Source organism: Anser anser (assembly GCF_964211835.1).
Source record: "Anser anser genome assembly, chromosome: 16".
Classification (NCBI taxonomy): Eukaryota; Metazoa; Chordata; class Aves; order Anseriformes; family Anatidae; genus Anser; species Anser anser.
The window spans coordinates 14,612,486-14,632,759 of record NC_139737.1 but is presented as its reverse complement, the minus strand read 5'-3'; the positions used below and the strand labels follow the sequence as shown (position 1 = coordinate 14,632,759).

General features: G+C 64.1%; 4 protein-coding genes across 5 annotated transcripts; 3 read left to right on the top strand and 1 right to left on the bottom strand.

The window, feature by feature from the left end:
- Positions 1-1,478: 1,478 nt before the first annotated feature.
- Positions 1,479-3,647, top strand: LOC310882648 (uncharacterized protein; the record flags this gene model as incomplete). Its single annotated transcript, XM_083801671.1, has 2 exons — positions 1,479-2,702; positions 3,447-3,647. 2 exons carry the CDS (start codon positions 1,479-1,481, stop codon positions 3,645-3,647), a joined length of 1,425 nt encoding a protein of 474 aa, XP_083657797.1.
- A 127-nt stretch (positions 3,648-3,774) lies between these two features.
- Positions 3,775-5,849, bottom strand: LOC310882650 (uncharacterized protein; the record flags this gene model as incomplete). The annotated part of the gene is made up of 3 exons (XM_083801673.1): positions 3,775-3,900; positions 4,072-4,158; positions 4,316-5,849. The coding sequence occupies one exon, from the start codon at positions 5,847-5,849 to the stop codon at positions 4,914-4,916; it is 936 nt and encodes a 311-aa protein (XP_083657799.1). The 3' UTR covers positions 3,775-3,900; positions 4,072-4,158; positions 4,316-4,913.
- A 121-nt stretch (positions 5,850-5,970) lies between these two features.
- Positions 5,971-12,811, top strand: DBNDD2 (dysbindin domain containing 2). Of its 2 annotated transcripts, none has more exons than XM_083801675.1 (4): positions 5,971-6,131; positions 10,551-10,706; positions 11,204-11,347; positions 12,215-12,811. In XM_083801675.1, the coding sequence occupies exons 1-4, from the start codon at positions 6,089-6,091 to the stop codon at positions 12,421-12,423; spliced, it is 552 nt and encodes a 183-aa protein (XP_083657801.1). In that variant the 5' UTR covers positions 5,971-6,088; the 3' UTR covers positions 12,424-12,811. The 2 variants fall into 2 exon arrangements, with proteins under 2 accessions (XP_083657801.1, XP_083657800.1); XM_083801674.1 differs by lacking the exon at positions 5,971-6,131 and adding an exon at positions 9,914-10,052.
- Positions 12,812-14,301: 1,490 nt separating this feature from the next.
- On the top strand, positions 14,302-20,234 carry PIGT (phosphatidylinositol glycan anchor biosynthesis class T). Its single transcript, XM_083801536.1, has 12 exons — positions 14,302-14,510; positions 14,966-15,143; positions 15,947-16,074; positions 16,764-16,864; positions 16,980-17,066; positions 17,385-17,472; positions 17,555-17,652; positions 17,931-18,096; positions 18,201-18,401; positions 18,938-19,103; positions 19,240-19,323; positions 19,709-20,234. The coding sequence occupies exons 1-12, from the start codon at positions 14,318-14,320 to the stop codon at positions 19,959-19,961; spliced, it is 1,743 nt and encodes a 580-aa protein (XP_083657662.1). The 5' UTR covers positions 14,302-14,317; the 3' UTR covers positions 19,962-20,234.
- The last annotated feature ends 40 nt before the right edge of the window (positions 20,235-20,274 follow it).

The window sequence follows — 20,274 nt, the reverse complement described above, 5'->3', positions numbered from 1 at the left end:
GCGCTGCGCGAGGCAGCCTCCCACGTGGCCCGTGGTGACCTTCCCCGCCGCACGCAGTGCGCCCCGGTGCCGTGGCAGACAGGGCGGCTCGCGCACCCTCTGGCTCCCACTTGGCCCCCCCAGCAGGTAAGGGCTGCACCGGCCCCCGGCCAGGGCAGGTTTGGGGCAGGGAATAGGGAGCGGGGGGCTCCAGGCAGGAGGTAATGGGGTGTCCAAGCTGTTTGGGGGAGCAAAGTGCTTTGGGGGAGAGCCCGGAGCTCGGCAGTGCAGTGCTGGGGTGAGCAGGAGGGTGAGGGAACGTCACCTGGTTTGGGGGCGTGTGGCTTTGCATCCATCTGAGCACCCAGCGTGGCTGTCCCTGCCAAGCTCCTGTCCTCCCCTGGCCCCACAGACAGCAGGGAGGTCGCAGACCCCATCCCATTTTGCCCACCCTTCACGGTGGTATGGCACAGCTCTGCTCCGAGGGCTAACGGGGCTGGTCCCGGGCACAAGGGCAGAGAGATCCCGCTCCCCCCAGCCTCTCCGCAGCCCCTCGCCAGGCCGTGCCCTCACCCTGCAGTGGTGCAGAGCAGCTGCAGAGGGCACAGCACCCACCTGGTGCTGGCTGGGGGCTGCTGCAGACATGTCCAGCTCAGAGATATCACCCGCTTGGGGCCAGTTGTGCTGCATTTCTATTAAGCCAGCTGAGTTTTAAAGCTGATGTTGTGCAGGGAAAAAAAAAGAAAAAAGAAAAAAAAATTTTAAAAAATCATGATTATGGCAGAAAAGAGCATCCCTGAGTGGCCGGGCTGTCACTGACCCTTGCTGCTTGTGTAGCCCCCGTGAAAGTAAAAAGAGCTGGTGCGGTTTCCCTGGCGTGGGAAGCCAGCCAGGGCTGGGAGCCGAGCACAAGGGGAGAACAGTGGGGTCGGTGGGACCTGTGGCTGGCATTCAGAAAGCCAGAGAAATAACTCAGCACCAGCTGAACCTGCTGCTTTTTGGCAGCTCCTGCCCAACTTCAAAGGGGCTCAACCTCGCTCTTGCATCTGTTCTGCCTCCTGGTGCCACTGCCTGACCCACTACAGGTCACATCGGCCCCAAGCCCTAGGAGGGGCTTCCCTTGCCCCCCGTCAGCCCTCCCCAAACCCCCCAGGGGAGCCCCGAGCTGTCACGGTGAGATGGGGATGGAGCCAGCCCAGCCTGGCCCTGGCCCCTTCCCCCTAAGGTACCACCCTGTCCCCGCAGCACCTACAGCCCCGAGGGGTGCAGGGACGAGCCAGCCCCGAGGCGGCATCCCCCCCCAGGGCCTGATGCTCCTCTGCCACGGGGACCGGTGTCACCAGCATGGGATTATTGCCAGCCTCACAGATGCTGTGCGCCCAGCCCCACCACTTCCCAGCCCTGTAACCCTGCTCCTGGTGCTCTCCTAGATGCTCCTGCTCTCCGAGCCCCACGGGTGACGCAGTGCCTCCGGGACCTGCCCGCAGCAGCCCCACAAAATGTCCCAAGAAGGGGGGCTGCCGGAGGGTGCCGAAAGCAGGACCGTCACGGGGGGGCTCAGCCTGCCCCCGAAGAAGCGGGCGATGACAGCGAGGAAGGCGCTGCCGGCCCCGGGCAGCCCCAGGCACTGGGGCTCCACACCAGCTCCAGGTGCCTGGGCGCTGCCGGGGGGGCCCGGGGCTGCCTGCCCCTCGCCCCAGCACCCACCCCGCTGCGTGAGGCCGGTGGCTCCTGCGGGCACCCAGCAGCCGTGGGCACGATGCGCCCTGCCTGGGCACACGAGGGACCCCGGCTCCACCACAGGCACTGCTGATGGGGCAGCAGGGGGCTGCCCGCAGCCCCCGGGCATGGCCACCACCTGCAGAAGGGGCTGGGGCACCCCCCGAGGCTGTCCCGGGGCCAGGAGCTGCCTGCACGCCCCAGCCTGGATGTCCCCCAGCAGGCAGCACGGGGACAGGCAGGACATGGGGGTAGGGGCGGTGGGGGCCCTGCCGGGGCTCTGGTCTGCAGCCAGCCCGGTGGCACCAGCTGGGGCTGGGAGCGCAGGGGGCACAGAGCTGGGCGGGGGGCTCCCCCCGGTAACCCCATTGCCCACAGGCAGCGTCCCCAGGGCACGGGTGTATTATGGACTGGCAGTGGGTACGGGCAAGCTGAGCAGGGCAGCTGCCAGCCTGCACGATGCCAGCGTCCCCCCACCCACACCAACCCCCTCGGAGCCCCCCAGCCCCTCACCTCCACCTTCCACCAGCGCTGCCCCTCCACAGCCCCCTCCCAGGGCGGCTTCCCCGCAGGGGACAGGCGAGGAGCCTGCTGACACGGGGACCGTCCCCACGACGCCCACCCCGGCGCCTGCCCACGTTTCCACCTCCCCAGGGCTGACCCCCACAGCACCGTCCCACGCGTTGCTCTACTCCCAGCCGCTCTGCCCCGCGGTCGCGTACCGGCAGTGCCGAGCCCCGGCCGGCACCGGGGGGCTCTGGGCCATGCTGCTGCCCACGGCCAGCACGGCCTTCGTGCTGCCCCACTTCCAGCGGGGCTCCCTGGCGGTGCTGCCCGGCGGCGAGCAGAGGAAGGTGGAGGAGCTGCGGGAGGAGGATTTCCTGCGGTGCGCGGCGGCCGGCACCGAGCTGCGCATCAGCTCGTGCGTGGTGCGGGGCATCCGGAGGAGCTCGCACGCCGGCTTCGCCTCCCTGCAGGTCTGCCTCGGGGAGCAGGACGGGCAGGTGCGTGAGGGGCTGTCCTCGGGAAGGGGATCCCCACACCCCCAAATGCACGGGGGCCGTCACAGTGCAGGCACTGACATGAGCAGCCATCCCCTGCGCTCTCATCACCCAAAGGAGCTGCCTGGGCTTTGCAAATATTTTTCCCCAAAAGCTCTGCACCTCCAGGAGCTGGCGGTGAGGGCTGCCAGGTGCAGGGAAGCGGGCAAGGACATCAGTCCTGCTCTGCATGGAGGGAGCGGGGCCGCGGGGAGAGGCAGGCCAGGCTGCATGGTCCCACCTACATGTCCCCACCGGATCACCAGCCCCATCCTTAGGGGACCCTTCCAAGCATCAGCCCCAGAGAGCTGAGAGCGCGCGGGCAGAGCGGGACCAGCTGGCCCTGGCACCCTAACCACGGAATCGGGGGCTTTCCTCAGTGCCAGGCTGGCCCCGGCCCTACAGAGGAGAGGGTCAGAGGCCAGGGAGGGCTAAAACGGGTGAACTCCAGCTCCGCCACCAAGCTGCTGCATGGCCTTGTCATGTCTCCTGACGTGGGAGGGAAAGAAGGAGCTGCGGGGTGTGGTGGGGCTGCCGGGCTTGTGGAGGGCAGCTTGGGAAGGAGGTGGCCAGCCTCCCGGCCTCAGGAGGCTGCCCTTCAGCGGTGGGGCGAGCAGGGGGTGCTGGTGGCGTTGGGGCTGCTCCTGATGCAGGTGCTGGTGGCATTGGGGCTGCTCCCGACGCGGGCCCTCTCCTCGCCCTGCCCAGGTCTCAGTGGAGGTGCTCCAGGAGTTCCCCTTCTTCGCCCGGCACCGGGGCTGGGTGTCCTGCTGCCCTCACAGGACCTGCCAGCTCTACCAGCTCCCGTGCCAGCAGCTGGCCGTCGGGGACATCTGCATGGTGTGGAGCCTGAGGAGGCAGGGACACGACACCCATGGGGCTCAGCGAGAGCCTCCTGGGGACCGCTAGCCCTGGCGGCCACCGCGTGCCCCCGAGGGGCATGGCCAAGGAGCCGGGCACGGCCGGGCGGTGCGGCCCCGCTCCCCCCGCCGAGCTGGCCCCCGTGCTGCGGGGATGCTCACTTCTCAGCAGCCACATTACTTCGAGGGTGTTTATGGCTTTGCTGTCTCCCCGCTGTCCCGGAATAAAATCTCCCCTTTTAAGGGAGCCTCGGGAACTCGGTCGCTGGAGTTTCACAGGCTGCTCCCTCGCAATGTATTGCCTTGGGGAAAAAAAAAAAAAGAAAAAAAAAAACACAAAAAACTTGCCTTGTTTTTCTCTTTGCTCCACGATTTACTGAGCGAGTCAAGCTGCGTCTCATTCCCAGCGCTGCGTGCAAAGAATAAGATCTATTTTCACCACCGAGTGATTCACCTGCCTGGCACTAGCTCACCTTTCACTTAGCAGCTGTCTCCCTGCGCAGCTCCATCCTCGCCTCCCGCCCCGCAGCACCCTGACTCACCTCCTGTTTTCTACAGACCTGTAATAGAAGGGAGAAACCTGACCGGGAGCAGCAGGAGGAACGAGTCACGTTGCGTTTTCTCCTGATGACGGGCACGCTTTGATGCTGGCTTCCCCGGGGACCTTTGGCAGGAGCTGAGCTCTGTGTCCTGGAAAGAAGATGTGTCATTTCCTACCTGGGCTGGCGACCCGGATCTCCAGGGGACACCTCCCAGGGACCTGGGAATTGCAGTTAGGGCGAGTGCTGGTGACACACGACAATGCCATGAGCCTGCACCCGCGGCACAAGCGAGGCAGGATGCTGCTGCGGGTAGGGGAAGACCCTGCGGGTATCTCCCAGGGGCCGGCAAGGCTTGTGGTAGGGAGCCCAGGGAGCAAGTGGAGACTCTCCACCACCTTCAGTGTCCCCTGCGTCCCCTCCTGCCTTTTGGCCGGGGGCAGGCACGCCTGGCTGGGAGCAAAACTCATTACGTGGGGCTGGCTTGCCTGCGTGCGTATAATGGGAGTAAAATGGGTGCCCCGCTGCGCAGCACGGCGTGTGCTGAGGAGCCGGGATGAGTCAGTCTCCGTGCAGATGATATCAGAGCTTCTCCAGTCCCCTCCCCGCCAGGCGGGACGGAGGGGACGCAGCAGCGGGGTGCCCGTGTGCAGGGTCCCTCGGCGCTGCCGGTGCCGTCACTGCCGTGGGGATTTGGGGAGCCGCAGGGAGCTCGCGAGCGCAGAACCGGCCCCAACGCCTCGCAGGGGAAAGCGGTGCCAATCGGCGCAGACATCTCACATAGCAGAGACCTGAGCTAATTCCCTGGCTCTGCCTCTCGCCTCCCCGCCGGCAGGGCCGGGCAGGGCCGAGGGGTCAGCAGCAGGGACCGCTGATGCTGGAGCACGCTGCCCGGACGCGTGCCGGGTGCTTGGAGCTGGGGGCAAGCGAGGGCCGGCGGCTGCCCCGAGAGCCTCCCCCTTCCTGCCACCGTCTTGTGAGCAAAGGTCGTCCCTCGCACCCAGCGGCACCCACGGGAGCTGAAGCCAGCAGCCGTGAGCAAGAGCAGGGGGTGCAGGAACAGGTCCCCAGCTCAAACCCGTTTTCAGCAGCAGGAGGCAATTTGGGGACAGCAAAGGGACAGTAGCCAAAGCAGAGCTGGGACGCAAACAATACCCAGTTATCTCCAGCCATGCAGACAGCGAGATAAACAGGCTGAGAGGGGCCGGCAGGACGTGCCACAGACGCTGGGAACTCCCCGGGAGCCGGAGGAAAGGAGGCAGAGGCCTGGAGCAGCCTGCGTGCGGGGCTGGCGCTGGGCACGGCGGGCACCGAGCCACCCCGCTGGGAGCAGCCCTGCTGGAAGCGGGCAAAACACCCCAAAAGGGGATTTCGGGGGTGCTGCCGGGGGAAGTCAGGGCGAGCTGCGGAAGGAGTCCACGGCCCACAGAGCGAGCTGTCCGAGCTGCGTCAGCTGGCCGTTTGGGGAAGAAAAGCCAAAAAAAAAAAAGGGAGCATGAATCACCAGCGCGCTCCCTGCCCTGCCACAGGGGCTGCTGTCCCCGCCACGCGTGGGGCAGAGCTCCCGGCTCCCCCGCCGGCTGCCAGCGGGCTGCAGAGGGGGTGACACTGCCCAGCCGTGCCCCCCAGCCCACCCCGGGGACCAGCGACCCTACAGGGGCACCAGCACCGCGGAACACCCCCCGCCCTCCCAGGGGACCTCTCCTCTCCATGCGCACCGCCTGCTGCGCGCCGCCCCCCCTTTTTCCCCTTGTCCCCCCACCCCAGCGTCCCCATCCCCGCTCGGGGGACCCGGGGGAGGTCTCCCCGCTGCCGGTCCCCGCCCGCCGGGGCCGGGCTCGGCGGCACCGCCCCGCGCAGCGCCCAGCACCGCCCCGCAGCGCGGCATGGGCGAGCGGCGGCCCGCGGCGGCCCCGCGCTAAGGCGGCCCGGCAGCAGCAGCCGAAGCCGCATGTCGGGCTCCGGGGCTCGGAGCCGCAACCGGCGGCTGCCCGGTAAGTCCCGGCCGGTAAACGGCGGGGGGAGGTCGGAGGGGTTGGGTGGGGGAGGACGGGCAACGCGGTACCCCCCCCCCATCCCCGTCTCCTCGTCCCGCGGCGCAGCTCGGGGGCGCTCCTTGCAGAGCTCGCCTCGAAGCCCGGCCCTAATAAAACGGGGGCCCCCAGCCCCCGAGCCCCGGTGCTGGCCCCCTGCACCCCGGCTGCTTTGTGAGGGGCTGCCCGGAAAGCTCCGTGCCCGGCAGGGGGATGCGCTGCGGGGGCACCTGCCCGGAGAGAGCCCGAGCTCGGGCACCTGTTGGGCCGCAGGTTTGGGGCACGGTGGGGTGGGCACCCCCCGGACCTCCCCCCCGAGCACCCGGAGGAGCGGGTGCCCCCCCTCCGGTAAGGTTTAGGGCCAGAGGAGGCCGAGCAGAGCGACAGCAGGTGCGAAGGTGTCGGGGGACGGGGTGCCGTAGCCCTGCCTTGCGTCTGGTCCCTCCTGGGTGCCCCGTCCTCCCGCTTCCGCGGGAATTGAATAAGGGACCGTAAATAGCAGGGTCTTATGACACAGCCTCTGCTGGGGAAGGAGCTCTGGGCGGCAGGGATATTTTTAGTGCTGAGACGCAGGGGATTTGGAGATCGCTCGGAGGAGCGCAGGCGATGAGGCCGCTGCTCAGACAGGGGCTGTAAGGTGCCCTGGCCTCCCCGTCCCGTCACCCCCCTGCTTCTCCTAGCAAAGGGCTCTGCCAAAACCACCGCCTCCCTCGCACTCGCCTGGTGCATTTCCTCTCACCGGGGCTAGGGTTATTTTTTGCTTTGCTGTAACACGAGGTCAGGCGTGCCGGCCGGGAAGGGACCGCGCAGGGAATTCACGCTCAAGCAGCCAGTGTCCGGGCGTCCCCTCCCCACCCTGCACGCTCCTCAGCGGCGTGCCCAGCTCTCCCCTCCGGCTGCTTCTCCCGAGGCTGAAGGAGCTGAGAGCCCCTGGGACTTCCTTGTGCCACGGTGGTTTTGCTGGGGCAGGGCTGAGAGAGAAACGCTTGTGATCTCTGCGGGGCGTCCCAGAGGATGCTGCGGCAGCCGAGGAGCTGCCTCTTCCCCCGCTCCGACCTCCTCGCAGGGGCAGGGAGCGCGAGGTGCAGCCCGCAAGCCAGCGGCAGCGGGGTGCCCCGGACCGCTCTGGAGGTGCGCGGTCAGGGGGTCAGCTCTGGGAAAGCGCAGGGAGAGGGGCAAAGGAGACTGAGCGAGGCTGCCCCAGCTCTGCAGGGAACGAGCCCAAGCTCGGCACAACCTCTCATTTAAACTGCACGCCTCGCCGTCACCCCTTTCCAAAGAAGGTCCTGAAAAACAAAACTCAACTCCCTTGAAATTTCCACGAGGTATCAAAGAGCTACGGTCTGAAGAAAAGGCCGTCCCCATCCCCTCTTGGCCTCGTGCCTCCACTAACAAGCCTTCTCCCACCCCCGAGCACACCCCTCCCATTCACCAGCACAGAGGGGGGTTTGTACTGGGATCCCACGGACAAGGAGAAATGGAAAACGCGTCTCCTCCCCGGGGAAACGCAGCCAGACAAGTGAAACGCGCTCAGCTCCCGGCGTGAACGCCGGCTGAACACCTTTCCGCCGGTGCTCCCTCGAGCTCTGTTCTGCCCTCGCCCCATGCTAGCCACATCCCAGGAGCTGCTCCCCTTCCCTCCCACGGCAGGGAGGATGCGGACGGGGCAGCTGGCAGCGCCTCACTGCCCGGCGAGCCGTGAGAGCCGGAAGGATCCGCAGGCAGCGGGGTGCTCGGTGCCGGCCCAGGCGCGCGGGAGGTTCAGCCACCAGCGAGGAGGGCCTGGCGCTGAATGCAGATAAGCCTCCGGCCCCTTGGCTGAGCTCGCTGTAGTAATAACCATGACAATAGCAATAAAAGGCAGGCCACCAGCAGGTACTGACAAATCCCCCGCGGAGCACAGGGGCCGCATTGTGCGTGTGAACGTGTCCCTCGGTGGGAACATGCCAGCCGGATGAGACAATCCCCGCCACTGACAGCCAGGGAGCGTGACCGGCCGTCACATGGGGAAGGGCAGCGGCAGGGAACGCTGCTCTCCTTTATGTCCCCAGCCAGGGTTGCTGAGTAGCAGCCACACACTAGCAGGGCTGTTTGCTCCTCCTGTGCCCGGAAAGGCCCGGGAGGAGGGGGAAGGCTCCGTCCCCGACTCTCACCACGGTCACGGGTCAGGCAGAGCCCAGCGGTGCAGCTGCCGTCTCCCGCTGCCGCTGTTACGTACATAATGGCATCTCAGTGCTCGTGCCCGGCGCCCCGGCCGGAGCTCACAAACAAGTTCATAAACAGGTCCTGCTGATTCCTCCCGCAAGAGAAATCCCGGCGTGCCCTCCCCGTGCACCCACAGGAATGCTGCCACCAGCACTGGTTCCGGCTGTCCCCGTCGCGCCCTTCCGAGATGGACAGCGAGAACGTGAATGGCGAGGATCAGCCACGCTCACAGCACCACAGGCAGCACCTGCCAGCGTTTTGGTTTATTTTGCATTTGTACTGCAGGATTTGGAGACTCTCCACCTTACCTTGAAATCAGGGCGCCTTTGGGAAGATGCTGCACAGAGAGAGCTGGTCCATCCCCCCCAGATCTGGGAGCCTGAAATGAGACAAGGCGGGCAGGCGAGGGGTCACGTCCTCCTGCTGATAAAAAGCTAGCACAGTCTGCGCTCTGAGCCCAGCCCAATGAGCTCTCCTCAGCCCTGATGAACCGTGGGCTGTTTGCCACAGATTTGGCACAGCTGGGCTGGGGGGCAGAGATTTGCCTGGGAGAGGCAGGACAGGGCTGGCTCCAGCAGCAGCAAAGAACCAGCCCTGTGATTAGTGCCCTGGTCACCTCCGTCCCTGTCCCAGTGCAGCCCCTCCTTGTCCCTGGCCGAGCCCTGCTGCAGGTGGCAAGGCAAAATCCTCCCCTGCACTCCGTGCTGGGGGGCAGCAGCACCCGTCAGCTGCTGGTTAAGCAAAGCTTAACCCGGACCGTGCTTTTGCCACCACGGCTCTCGGCCCAGGTTCTGCTCAGCACCGCGAGCCTCTGCGGGTGCCCAGTGCTCAGGTCAGACGTGCCAAAGCAAAGGGCCCTTCAGGCGGCCGGGGCTGCTGCCCCGGCCATCCCAGGAACACGCTGAGCAGTCAAAAGAGGAGCAGGGCCACTTCCAGAAAGAGCTCCTGAGGCAGGAGCCTGGGGTCCAGCTGAAGGATGTCCCAGAGAACGGGGTGCAGAGGGCAGAAGAGCACTGAAAGGGCTCTCGGGATGTGCCGTTTATCTCCGGGACATCTCCCCAGGCCCGCTGCCTCTCTCCCGTTGGGGTCCTACACCACCGAATGTTGCTGACAGCCCCCGGCTGCCCTCACCCCTGCTCCTGCCAGACAGGGTGGGGATGCTGAGCGCTGGCTGCTGCTCGGCTCCCTCCCTAGCCCGGAGGAGTGGAAGGTTTGGGCTGCGCTCAGGCAAAGCAGGGGATGTTTGTTTGGTTCCCTTGGTTACTGCACTGCCTGCTCCAGTAATCACATTTTCCTTGTGCCGGCTGGGCCAAGAGCTGCAGAGAGGAAATGCGGAACAACTGAGGCCGAACACCAGCCTGGGAACAGCCAGGGTCACTAGCCGTGGCCCCTCCGTGGCGTTTGGGTCCTACCTGCTGTGGGTACCCAGCCCCCAAGGGATGCAGCACCAGGCTCGCTTCTGCTTTCCTTCAGCAACTGCCCAAGGGCTCCGTCGTTCCCGTGCGAGCCAGGGACACAAGCACCGGCGCTGAACTGCAGGAGGAATTACAGGAATGAAAATGTTTGTGCAGGCAGAAGCCAAGCTGGCTGTGCAAGCAGGGGATGTGAGCGCGGGAGCCTGCGAGCGTGGGTGCGGCTGTATTTATAGCGACGGTGGCGGCAGGGGTGGCAGCAGGGGTGAGCGTGTGCAGGGCTAACGAGGTTCCTAATCCCTTTTGTTCCTTATGCATTCCTCAGCCCAGAAAGCCTGGAGCACTGACACCAATTCTTGTTGCAGGGAGTTTCCCCTGCATGTTGACATTCACGGGCAACCCCTCTGTTTTGCAGCGAGAAAGATGAATTCCGAACATGTGCAAACCGTGGCTGATCTCACATCAACACCCTTTCCCCCCTCGATAATTTACTTCAGCAGCAGTGAAAGCAGCATGCGGTCTCCCAGCTCCTAGCCGCCCTGAATCTCAGAAGTGAGGTCTGAGGCTCCGGCACAGCAAGTGCTGGTGGTGCTGCCACTCCAGCGTGTCACAGCCGCTCACGGTGACCAGATCACTGTGCAGCGGCAAAGCGGAACAGAAGGGAATCGCCTAAGCTCCAGCACAGCAGTGCCATGTGAGCTGGGACGGGCAGGAGGGCTCGGACAGCCCCGCCTGGCCTGACCCTCCTTGCCTTCCTCCCCAGCCGACATGGAGCAGGGGCAGCGCAGCCTGGACGCGGAGCAGATGCAGCAGCAGCAGCTGAAACTACGGGAGCGGCAGAAGTTCTTTGAGGAGGTTTTCCAGCACGACGTAGATTTCTTCTTCCCCGTGTCTCACCTGCAGATAGAGCATCGGAGACGTAAGTGCTGTGGGCACCGGCACGGGGCTGGGGGTATTTCAGGGAGCTGGCACAGCCGTTAGAGAGGGGTTGGATGTCCCCAGTCCAAAGGCAGCTGGGGACGTGCCTGTCCCACACGGACACAAGACCACACACGCTGCGTGTGGGTGTACGTGCGGGTTACTAACACCACTTAACCAAAGGCACTGAACTTGGGTACCCTGGCTGGCTCCCCACGTAGTTACTGGCTTGAGACAGGCTCCTCCAGACAGCAGTTTGGGACAGGAGCAGGGGATGCAGCGAAACAGCGAGGTTTTGCAGAGGGATGTTTTAAGGAAACAGGATTCTCCCGGGGACCTCTTACCAGCAAGTGGAATTCAGTTTCCCACTGCGAGGCTGGCCTCCCACTTTGGGGTCCTGCCTGGCGTCTGTGGGACAGACAGACCCCGCCCCACAGGCTGTCAGTGCCCTTTGCCTGGCACTTGCACTCACCTTTTTGCTGGCCTCTCTCCCCGCAGCCCCCTTAGGCAGCATTTCCTCCATGGAGGTGAACGTGGACGTGCTGGAGCAGATGGACATGATGGACCTGTCAGACCAGGACACCGTGGACGTGTTTCTGGGCTGTGGGACAGAGGAGAGCAGCGGTTCTGGGCCCCTGCCAGGTACAGGCAGCCGGAGCACTTTGTGGTCCAGCACGGGAGCTGTTCCTGCCCCCAGCATCCCCACCAGCTCCTTCTTCGGCCCTGGCCGCCCTGCTCTGTCAGCTGCCCATCCCAGCGCTCAGCGTGCCTGCGTACACACGTACACCCCCTGTACAAAGACAGCCCCTTGGTGTCTGGCCAGCTGTGAGGTTGGCCAGACTTTACCCTGGGCTGGTCCCTGCCTCTGTCCACCTCCACAGCCCAGAGGTACAGAGCCCGTAAATATATTTTGCTGCAGAAGACAAGAGCTCAGACACTTTCCAGAGTCTGCAGGGCAAATTCTCTTGTCCCAGAGCTCCTCCAGAGCAGCCCGTGTCTTGCCATGATTTTCTAGGGCCCCACCACGCTGCAGAGCTCCCTGGACTAAGCAGGGAGGCTGCAGGAGCCCTCCTCTCCCCAGCCAGTTCCTATAATCCAGCAGCAGAGCTGTGCTGGGGTCCCACAGGCGAAGCCTGGGGTGCCAGCACCCCACGCACACGCACTGCAGCGAGTCACCGAGGCCAACCCAGACCCCTCCCAGCACATCCTGCCGGCTGCAGCCGGCAGCCCCCCGCAGCGTGGCTCCGAGCCGTGCCTCACGCGAGGCAGAAAAGGCTCCGCTGCCAAAAATGGGGAAGGAATGCAAGGCACGGCCTAGCGCCCAGCCGGGGGGAGGGTGAGAGGGGGAACGGCAAACGCGTGGCTCCCACTGCACCTGAAAGTGGGGTGGGGTGGGGCAGTGCCGCCTGCGGAGGAGCAAGGTGCTTTGGTGGGGATACCCGTGAAGTTTGGGAGGCAAGACGCCTCCAGAAGCCTTTTTCTTCCTTCTCTTACCTCTCTCTGCTCCAGGGGCGGACGCCAGCCAGTGCCCAGAGGGAATCACCCTACCAGTGCCCAGCGCAGCCGAGACCAAGTCACGCATTTCCTCCACGTCGTCCGTCTCCACGGATCCCAACAGCTTGGACACCAGCGAGGAGGGGGCCGAGACCCCCGTGGTGCAGTCGGACGAGGAGGACCTGCAGGAGGACAGTCCTAAAGAGCAGGCGGCCAGAAGCTAGCAGCCGGCTCTGCCCTGCTCCCGGCCTCCTCCGTACGGACCCGCCAGCCCGGAGGAAGGAAGGCTGCTGGCACTCGAAACCCCATCCTGGACTGCTGCCCTGCAGGAGAGGGGAGATGTTCCCCCCCTCTCCCTCCACAGGTTCTCCTGGCAGCCAAGGGAGAAGGAAAGGGGTGTTGTTAGGCTCCCAAAATTAACTCTTCAGGCTTTGCTGCTAACACTCCCTGCTTCATCCCCCCCCCGCCCGAACGCTGAGCATCCCACAGTCCCACACCGTTCCTAGAAAGCCATCCCTTGGGATCCCGGCTCCCCCGGTCCCACTGACAAGGATCCTTTCCGGACAAGCATTTAGCAACAGCAGACACAAAAATAACACTCCTGTCTAACCCAGAAGCGGGTGCGTGTGTTATTGGGAGAAAAGAGCGCTGGGGATGAGGGTTAGGTGGGGGCTGCAGGAGGGAAGATGGGGATAAAGCAAGCTTGCTGAGGGTACGGCTGAGAAGCAAATGGCCACATTTCTCCTGCTCTACATCCCAGCTCCAGCACGGGGTGGGAGCTGGCAGCACGGACCTCTGCTCGCTCCGCAAAGAAGGATGGGCGATAGTGGAGCTGGTCACCATCCCGTGCCGCCTGCCTCACGGAGGCTGCGGCGTGGGCACAGCTGTCCCAAAGAGGGCTGCCAGTGACCTGTAACTGCCCACAGCAGGGAGATATCCCGTGCCCACCAGCTGAGAGGAGTACTTCAGCACACGCAGCGCCAGCGGCTGTTGCTCCCCAAGCCCGGTACGGGGAGCATTGTCCCGGTTGGAGGCTGCTTTGAGGAGCGCAGGAAGAACCACTGCAGAGCAAGCCAGGGGCTGCCGCCTCTATCAGTGGCTGCAGGCCAGGAAAGCGCTGTCACTGCTCCGGCTGTGTCAGCACAACCGCAGTCACCCCGAGGGGGGAAGGAGCCTGCGAGATAAGCAACAGTATCCTGGCAATGCTGTGCACCCAGCTGCTTCCCAGGGGTGCTTGGACCTGCTTGCCATGATCCCTCCTGCACCAGGCAGTCATGCACGGAGGCTGCTAGGTCTCTGGGGTAAGAGGAGCGGTGAGCTCGATCATGTCCTTGTCCCAGCGCTGTCCCGGCGTGACCTTCCTTGGGGTGCCCCCATCTTGCTGGCGGCTGATGAAGGCAGCGTGCATCCAGCCGGATCCCTGTCTGAAGATCGCTGCTGCCTCTGGAGAGAGCACGTCAGGGAGTGAGGGGGACCAGAAAACGGAGGGGCAGTCTGGGAAGAGGAAGCTGTTGCGGACAGGCCCGGGACACAAGGAAAGGTCTGGGACGCAGGGACAGGGCTGAGCCACGAGGGCAGTGTTAGGGCACAGAATCACAGAATCACCTGGGTTGGAAGAGACCCCCAAGGTCACCCAGTCCAACCTCTGACCTAACACTAACAAGTCAACCACTAAACCATATCACTGAGCTCTACATCTAAACGCCTTTTAAAGACCCCCAGGGATGGCGACTCAGCCACTTCCCTGGGCAGCCCGTTGACGAGGACAGGCCCTGGGACATGGGGACGGGCCTCGGGACACGAAGACGAGGTCGGGACACGAGGATGGGGCCGGGACACGGGGACAGCCCTGGGACACAGCAGGGCCCTCGCAGCGCCCCCGCTCGCGGCAGGCCCCAGCAGGCCCCCTGAGGGGCCGCCCCGCGGGCCGAGCACCGCTCCGGCACGGAGCCCTCGGCTCTCCCCGCGGGGCGGGCCCCGGCCCCCTTCCCCCCCCCCCCCCCCGCCCCCAGGCCCGAGGCCGCCACGGCCGGGCCGGGCCCCGCCGCGTCTCCGTGGCAACGGCGGAAGCGGCCGCCGCGGGCCGGAAGCGGAAGCGCTGGGGCCGGGGCCGCCGTGATGGCGGCGGGGCCGCTGCTGCTGCTGCTGCTGCTGGGGGCGGCGGGGCCGGGGGCGGCGGCGGCGGGGCCGGGGCCGGGGCCGGGGGCGGCGCTGCGGGAGGAGCTGCTGCTGCGGCCGCTGCCCGCGGGGGACGTGGCCGCCGCCTTCCAGTTCCGCACGCGGTGGGACGCCGACCTGCGCCGGGGGGCCGGTAGGCGCCGTGACGTCACCGGGGGGGGGTGACGTCACGGGAGCGGGGCGGGGCCAGCGGGGGCGTGACGTCACGGGGGCGCGACGATGACGCGAGCGGGGCGGGTGACGACGGGGGTGGTGACGTCACCGCTGGGGGGGAGTCCGCGTGCCGTGACGTCAGCAGGCTGCGCGTGACGTCACGGCGGCGGGCGCTGACACCGCCGGGGGCAGGGCGCAGCGCGGGGACCTCGGCGGGGCCCCGGCGGTGGCGGGGAGGGGGCAGCGGGCACCGCGGGGCGTGGGGACACCGTGACGTCAGCAGGCCGGGGGCAATGACGTCAGCAGGCCGGGGGCGATGACGTCAGCAGGCCGGGGGCGATGACGTCAGCAGGCCGGGGACGATGACGTCAGCAGGCTGGGGGCGATGACGCGAGCAGGCGGGGGCACGGCGGCCGGCACTGACGCCTCGCGCAGTCTCTCACTACAGGCTCTTCCCGAAGGCGCTGGGGCAGCTGGTGGCGGCGCAGGGCGTGCGGGAGCTGCACCTCGCCCTCACGCAGGGCTTCTGGCGCACCCGGAGCTGGGGGCAGCCGCCCCTGGGCGCCCCCGCCGGCGCCGAGCTCTGGGTCTGGTTCCAGGACACCGTCCCCGAGTAGGTACCCGCACGGCGACGCCACAACCGCGGCACCGCCGGGCGCCTGGGGTCGCAGGCCACGCCGGGTGGGAAGCGGGGGCTGCGGGAGGCGGGGCAGGGCGGCCGGCAGCACGTCTGTCCCCTCCCCGGGGCCTTCCTCACCAAAGGCCTCGTGCACTGGGGCCCGCCTGGAGCTGGAAGGGGTTTGGCAATGTCCGGCGGGATAATGAGCCCTTGACAGCAGGGGCCGCGGCCAAAAAGGCACAAAGGGCGGAGTGGCGCAGAGGGAGAAAGCTCAAGTTTGCTAAAGGAACGAGGAATTCCCTCACGGGGCTCTGTGCTGACAGCCCCCTTGCCGTGGCGTGGAGTTACAGCTTGAGCTCTCATCCATGACTCGCTTCCTTTGACTCCCGTCCCGTATCTGCCACCGGTCCCTGTCGCACGTTTCCTCTGGCTCAGCCCAGCGGCTCGGCGTGGGTTTGCGGAGCTGCCTCCACCCCACAAGGGGCCTGCGCGGGGCCCCGCTGCCCGGTCAGTGCTTGGAGCTGCACGAAGGTGCCCCATCGCCCCCCGCCTGCCCCCCCAGCCTGCCTCCTCGCTGACCAGCTGCGCCGGGGACCGCCCCTGCAGTAAACGTTGCCCAGATCCCACGGGTTAGAATAAAACATGAAGAGGGTCGGAGAGTGAGCGACCACCGGCCGCTGGCTGTGAGCTCCTGAAAGCCAGCACGGTCAGCGCAGCGTAGTTGTTGGACGGTGCTGACTTGCCACCTGTTATCCCGAGCTGCTGAGTCGTCTGTGATGTGATGTCTGTTCCCACAGCGTTGACAAAGCCTGGAAGGAGCTGAGTAACATCCTCTCGGGAATCTTCTGCGCTTCTCTGAACTTCATCGACTCCACCAACACGGTCACTCCGACAGCGTCCTTCAAACCCCTGGGCTTAGCTAACGGTGAGCCCGACCCGCGCGTGTCTGAGGGCTGGCGTCGTGCTCCTTGTCCCTGGCTTGAGCTCTGCCCCGTGACACCGGGGGAAGTCCGTGTGCGGGCCCTGCCAGGACTCCTGCTCTGGCAGCGTTTGTTCCTGAGCTCGCAAGTCGCTGTGATGAGATAGCCCTAGAAGGGGAAATCCGGTGTCCCAGAATAAACACCGCAGAGGCTGCTGCTCTGCTAGCTCGCCCCGGAGGGGCGGGAGAGAAAGCGTTCCCACTGGGTTCCCTGCCAGCTAACAGCGCTGCCAGCTGCAGCAGCAGGTGTCGGAACACGAGGGCACGGACAGCGGGGGTTGGTAACCTGTTGGCAGCATTTCCTCTCCCTGCGGATGAGACTTACACTTGAACAGAGGAAAGCCGCAAGCAGCACGTGGCAGATGCTCCCAGGCCCTCAGCTGCCTCTCTGAAAAGCGCTTTTACAAAACAGAGAGTGAGAACCGCAGGATTTAAGGCGCTCAGGAAAAAAAACCTGCCGAGAGCTACCCTTACCTAGTCTTTCCAAATCACTCTGACCAGAGTAGGACCTATTCCTGAAGGAGTTTGTGGCACTTCGGGCGTATTCAGAGCGTGTTGGGCTCCGGACTGCACCGGAGGACGGAGCAGGTCTGCTGCTCTCGTGCCTGCTGTTAACCCTCTGCCTCCCTGCCCAGGGACGGATCACCGGCTGCTGCGGTACGCTGTCCTGCCCCGGGAGGTCGTCTGCACAGAGAACCTCACGCCCTGGAAGAAGCTGCTGCCGTGTGGCTCAAAGGTAACGGCAAGTCCTGCTCTGGGGAGCTGGGGGCAGTCCAGCAACGTACACCGGGAAGCCTCATGGCCTTGCAGGGAGCAAATTGTGGACCAAGTTTTCCTTCCTCTCCCCGCAGGCCGGCCTGGCCGTGCTGCTCAAGGCTGAGCGGCTGTTCCACAGCAGCTACCACTCGCAGGCAGTGCACATCCGCCCCATCTGCCGGGTGAGTGTCGGGCTCAGTGGCTCCCTCCTGTGCCTCCCTCCTTCAGCAGCCGGGCGTCTCCTGGCAGCCCAGTGCTTTAGGCGTGGAGGAGAGGCTCGATGTTTGGAAGCTTTCCCCAGGGCTCTGTTCTAGACAGCTTTAACACCCCCAAGAGAACACCGGAACCCTCCTTGCTGTGACCTGCAAGATGACCCAGCTCCTGTGCAGTGGCTTCGGTGTCTCACTGGGACTCTTGCAGTCCTGCTGTAGGTCGAGCTCTCTCCTGCTGTCTTGCCCTTCCGGAAGGTGTGATCAGAGCCACCTCTTTCTCTTCCCCAGGATGCTTCCTGCCTGGCTGTTTCCTGGGAGCTCAGGCAGACCCTCACTGTGGTCTTTGACAGCTTTACCAGCGGCCAAGGAAAGAAAGGTAAGCACAGCACCAGCGCGCTGTGGCCCCCGCGTGCTCCCAGCCCGCCTCACGCTGCTGTCACTGACTTTGCTTCCCGCAGACTGGTCCTTGTTTAAGATGTTCTCTCGCACTCTTACTGACGCGTGTCCTCTGGCGTCGGAGAGCAAGGTCTACGTTGACATCTCCCCTAAGAACGAGGTAACGCTCCTGGACTTACAGGCACCCTGCTCCCTGTTCGGTCACTTCACGTGGCTGTGGAGCATTGTTGCCTCCACACTCGCACAGACAGGTCCTGGAGGCCTCCAGGGCTGCTGCAGGGCTGCAGCGGTCTCCTTCCTCGGAGCAGGGCTGCTCAGAAGTGCTCAGGATGAGCGTGGCAGTGTCAGCAAGCGTGCCGAGCTGGCCGCTTCTGAGAGGGGCTTTGCCAGTTACTTCAAAGAGGCACGTTCCTTTTCATGGCCCACTTGCTTTCTCAGGAAAAAGAGTTCCTGGAAGTGACCCCCACTCCAACATCTGTGCACGAAGCTGTTGTCCAGGGAGACAAGAGAACCTATGCAGTCTACGACCTGCTCAGCCCCTCACTCTTCAATTCCTCCCGCAGCCTCAACGTGCAGCTGAAGTGGAAGCGGCCCCAAGACAGCCGTGAGTGACCAGAGCGTTGCTCCCCCTGCACTGTCGGTCCAGGCTCTGGGCCCGAAAGCACCTGGCAGCAGCCTTTGATTCTTGTTTCTTTTTCCCTTTCGCAGAGGAACTGTCAACACCCGTACTCCACGCCCAGCGCTACGTAAGTGGCTATGGGCTGCAGACTGGCGAAATCAGCACTCTCATCCACAACACTCACCCCTACCGGGCTTTCCCTGTGGTCCTGCTGGAGACTGTGCCGTGGTATCTGCGGCTCTACGTGCACACCCTGACTGTCATCACTAAGGGCAAGGAAAACAAGCCAAGTGAGTAGATCCTCCCAGCAGCGCATGCCATCCGAGTCCCTTGGCACAAGCAGCTCATTCCAGAGACGGTTTAGTCCCTCCCTTGAGCCCCAGCGATAACTGGGGAACAGGACTGGGAAACAAAACATCTTAGGATGTTTTCCCAGCCTTCGGTTCAGCACTGGCCGCAGATGAGGCTTTATTAAGTCTGTTCTCTAAGAGTCCCTTGGGCAGTGTTTCATAACCCAGCAAGAATCCAAAGCAAAGGAAATTGATTTTTTTGTAGTTAAGGAACCTCGACGTAAACCTGATGAGTGGATGACATTTTACATTTTTACCTTTTCTTATGAACACCTAACTTTTGTGGGTCATCAGTGCTAAAGATCAGCCAGATTTAGCTTTAACACATGCTTTTTATTACTTGTTACGTCTTCACTTGCCCCGAAAACGTTTCCCAGGAGAGTAGAAGCAAGATCACCCACCTAGTGAGATCTCTAGGCAACGTGAGGCTGCACAAGTGCCACTCCCGTGCCACTGACGGGTGTCTTTGGGGCTAGGTTATATCCACTACCAGCCAGCCCAGGACCGCAAACGGCCTCACCTACTGGAAATGCTGATCCAGCTTCCAGCCAACTCTGTCACCAAGATCACAATCCAGTTCGAGAGAGCCTTGTTGAAGTGGACAGAGTACACGCCTGACCCGAATCACGGATTTTACGTCAGGTAAAGACATACCACAGCTCCTCGTCCCCTTCTGGGCTTTGTGTAGGACTGGCTACCCAGGTCTCTGGGGCTGGGAAGAGCTTGTGCTGTCCCTGTGCTGGCAGGACTGACACTAGCGCGTCCTTTGTCCCCTCAGTCCATCCGTGCTTAGTGCCCTGGTGCCCAGCGTCGTTGCAATGAAGGACGTGGACGTGGAGGAGAGCCCGCTCTTCGCCTCGCTGTGAGTGTTCCTGTCTGCTGGAGAGAGGGGCTGTGCTGCAGCACGTGTGGGCTGGTTGCGGTTATCCTATCTGGTCCTCACCAGCCTACAAACCTCGTGGGTCCCTGGGGAGCTGCCGCGGGATGTTCTTGATGTGTCAGGAACAGCAGCCCAGGGGCCCTTTCGAGGGAGGGCTGCTGGCAGGGAGGTGACTACAAGGGACGGCTGGTGGTGTGAGTCCCCGCAGCCTCTTCTGTGGTCTCCTCTGAGATTTGGAGGTCCTGGGGAGAGCCCGACCCCTAAGGGGCTGTGAGCACCTCCAGAGGCCACCCAGCTCCAGCGCTGGTCAGCATGAAGCGGTGGCCTTGTGCAGGGTGACGCTAACCTTCCTGCTTCCCCTCTCCAGCTTCCCTTCCTCCGATGGCTCCAGCTATTTCGTGCGCCTCTACACGGAGCCACTGCTGGTGAACTTGCCGACGCCAGACTTCAGCATGCCGTATAACGTCATCTGCCTGACCTGCACCGTGGTGGCAGTGTGCTACGGCTCCTTCTACAACCTGCTGACCAGAACCTTTCACGTGGAAGAGCCAAGCCGGGGAGGGCTGGCCAAGCGGCTGGCTAACATCATCCGTAAGTTCAGGGGCGTGCCGCCCCTCTGAGGGCAACCAGGGCCGCCAGCGCTGGACACAGGGCTCAGTGGAAGCCCAGAGCTCTGTGGGGAGACCCGGGGAGCAGAGAGCTGCTACCTCCATCTCTCCTGGGTCCTACAAGCTGAGAGATTGCTTCCGTAATTAAGATGGAAAAGGGCTCTAAGCGCAGTAACTCCTGAACTGCATTCACACAGGATTAGGAAGTGTGCAAGTCGTCTATTTGGGTGAGGGGTAACTTATTTACCGGGAACAATGCTGGAAGTAAACTTGAGCTGTTTTGTACATTTGTGCTGCTCGTTGTTTTTGCTTTCCTGACCCCACA

Coding starts and splice junctions, on each gene's coding strand:
- DBNDD2 (XM_083801674.1), top strand. CDS start 9,929: ATGAAAATGTTTGTGCAGGCAGAAGCCAAGCTGGCTGTGCAAGCAGGG. Junction 10,053..10,550: donor CGGCAGGGGTGGCAGCAGGG/GTGAGCGTGTGC, acceptor CTTCCTCCCCAG/CCGACATGGAGCAGGGGCAG. Junction 11,348..12,214: donor CGGTTCTGGGCCCCTGCCAG/GTACAGGCAGCC, acceptor TCTCTGCTCCAG/GGGCGGACGCCAGCCAGTGC.
- PIGT (XM_083801536.1), top strand. CDS start 14,318: ATGGCGGCGGGGCCGCTGCTGCTGCTGCTGCTGCTGGGGGCGGCGGGG. Junction 14,511..14,965: donor CGACCTGCGCCGGGGGGCCG/GTAGGCGCCGTG, acceptor CGCCTCGCGCAG/TCTCTCACTACAGGCTCTTC. Junction 19,104..19,239: donor AATCACGGATTTTACGTCAG/GTAAAGACATAC, acceptor TTGTCCCCTCAG/TCCATCCGTGCTTAGTGCCC.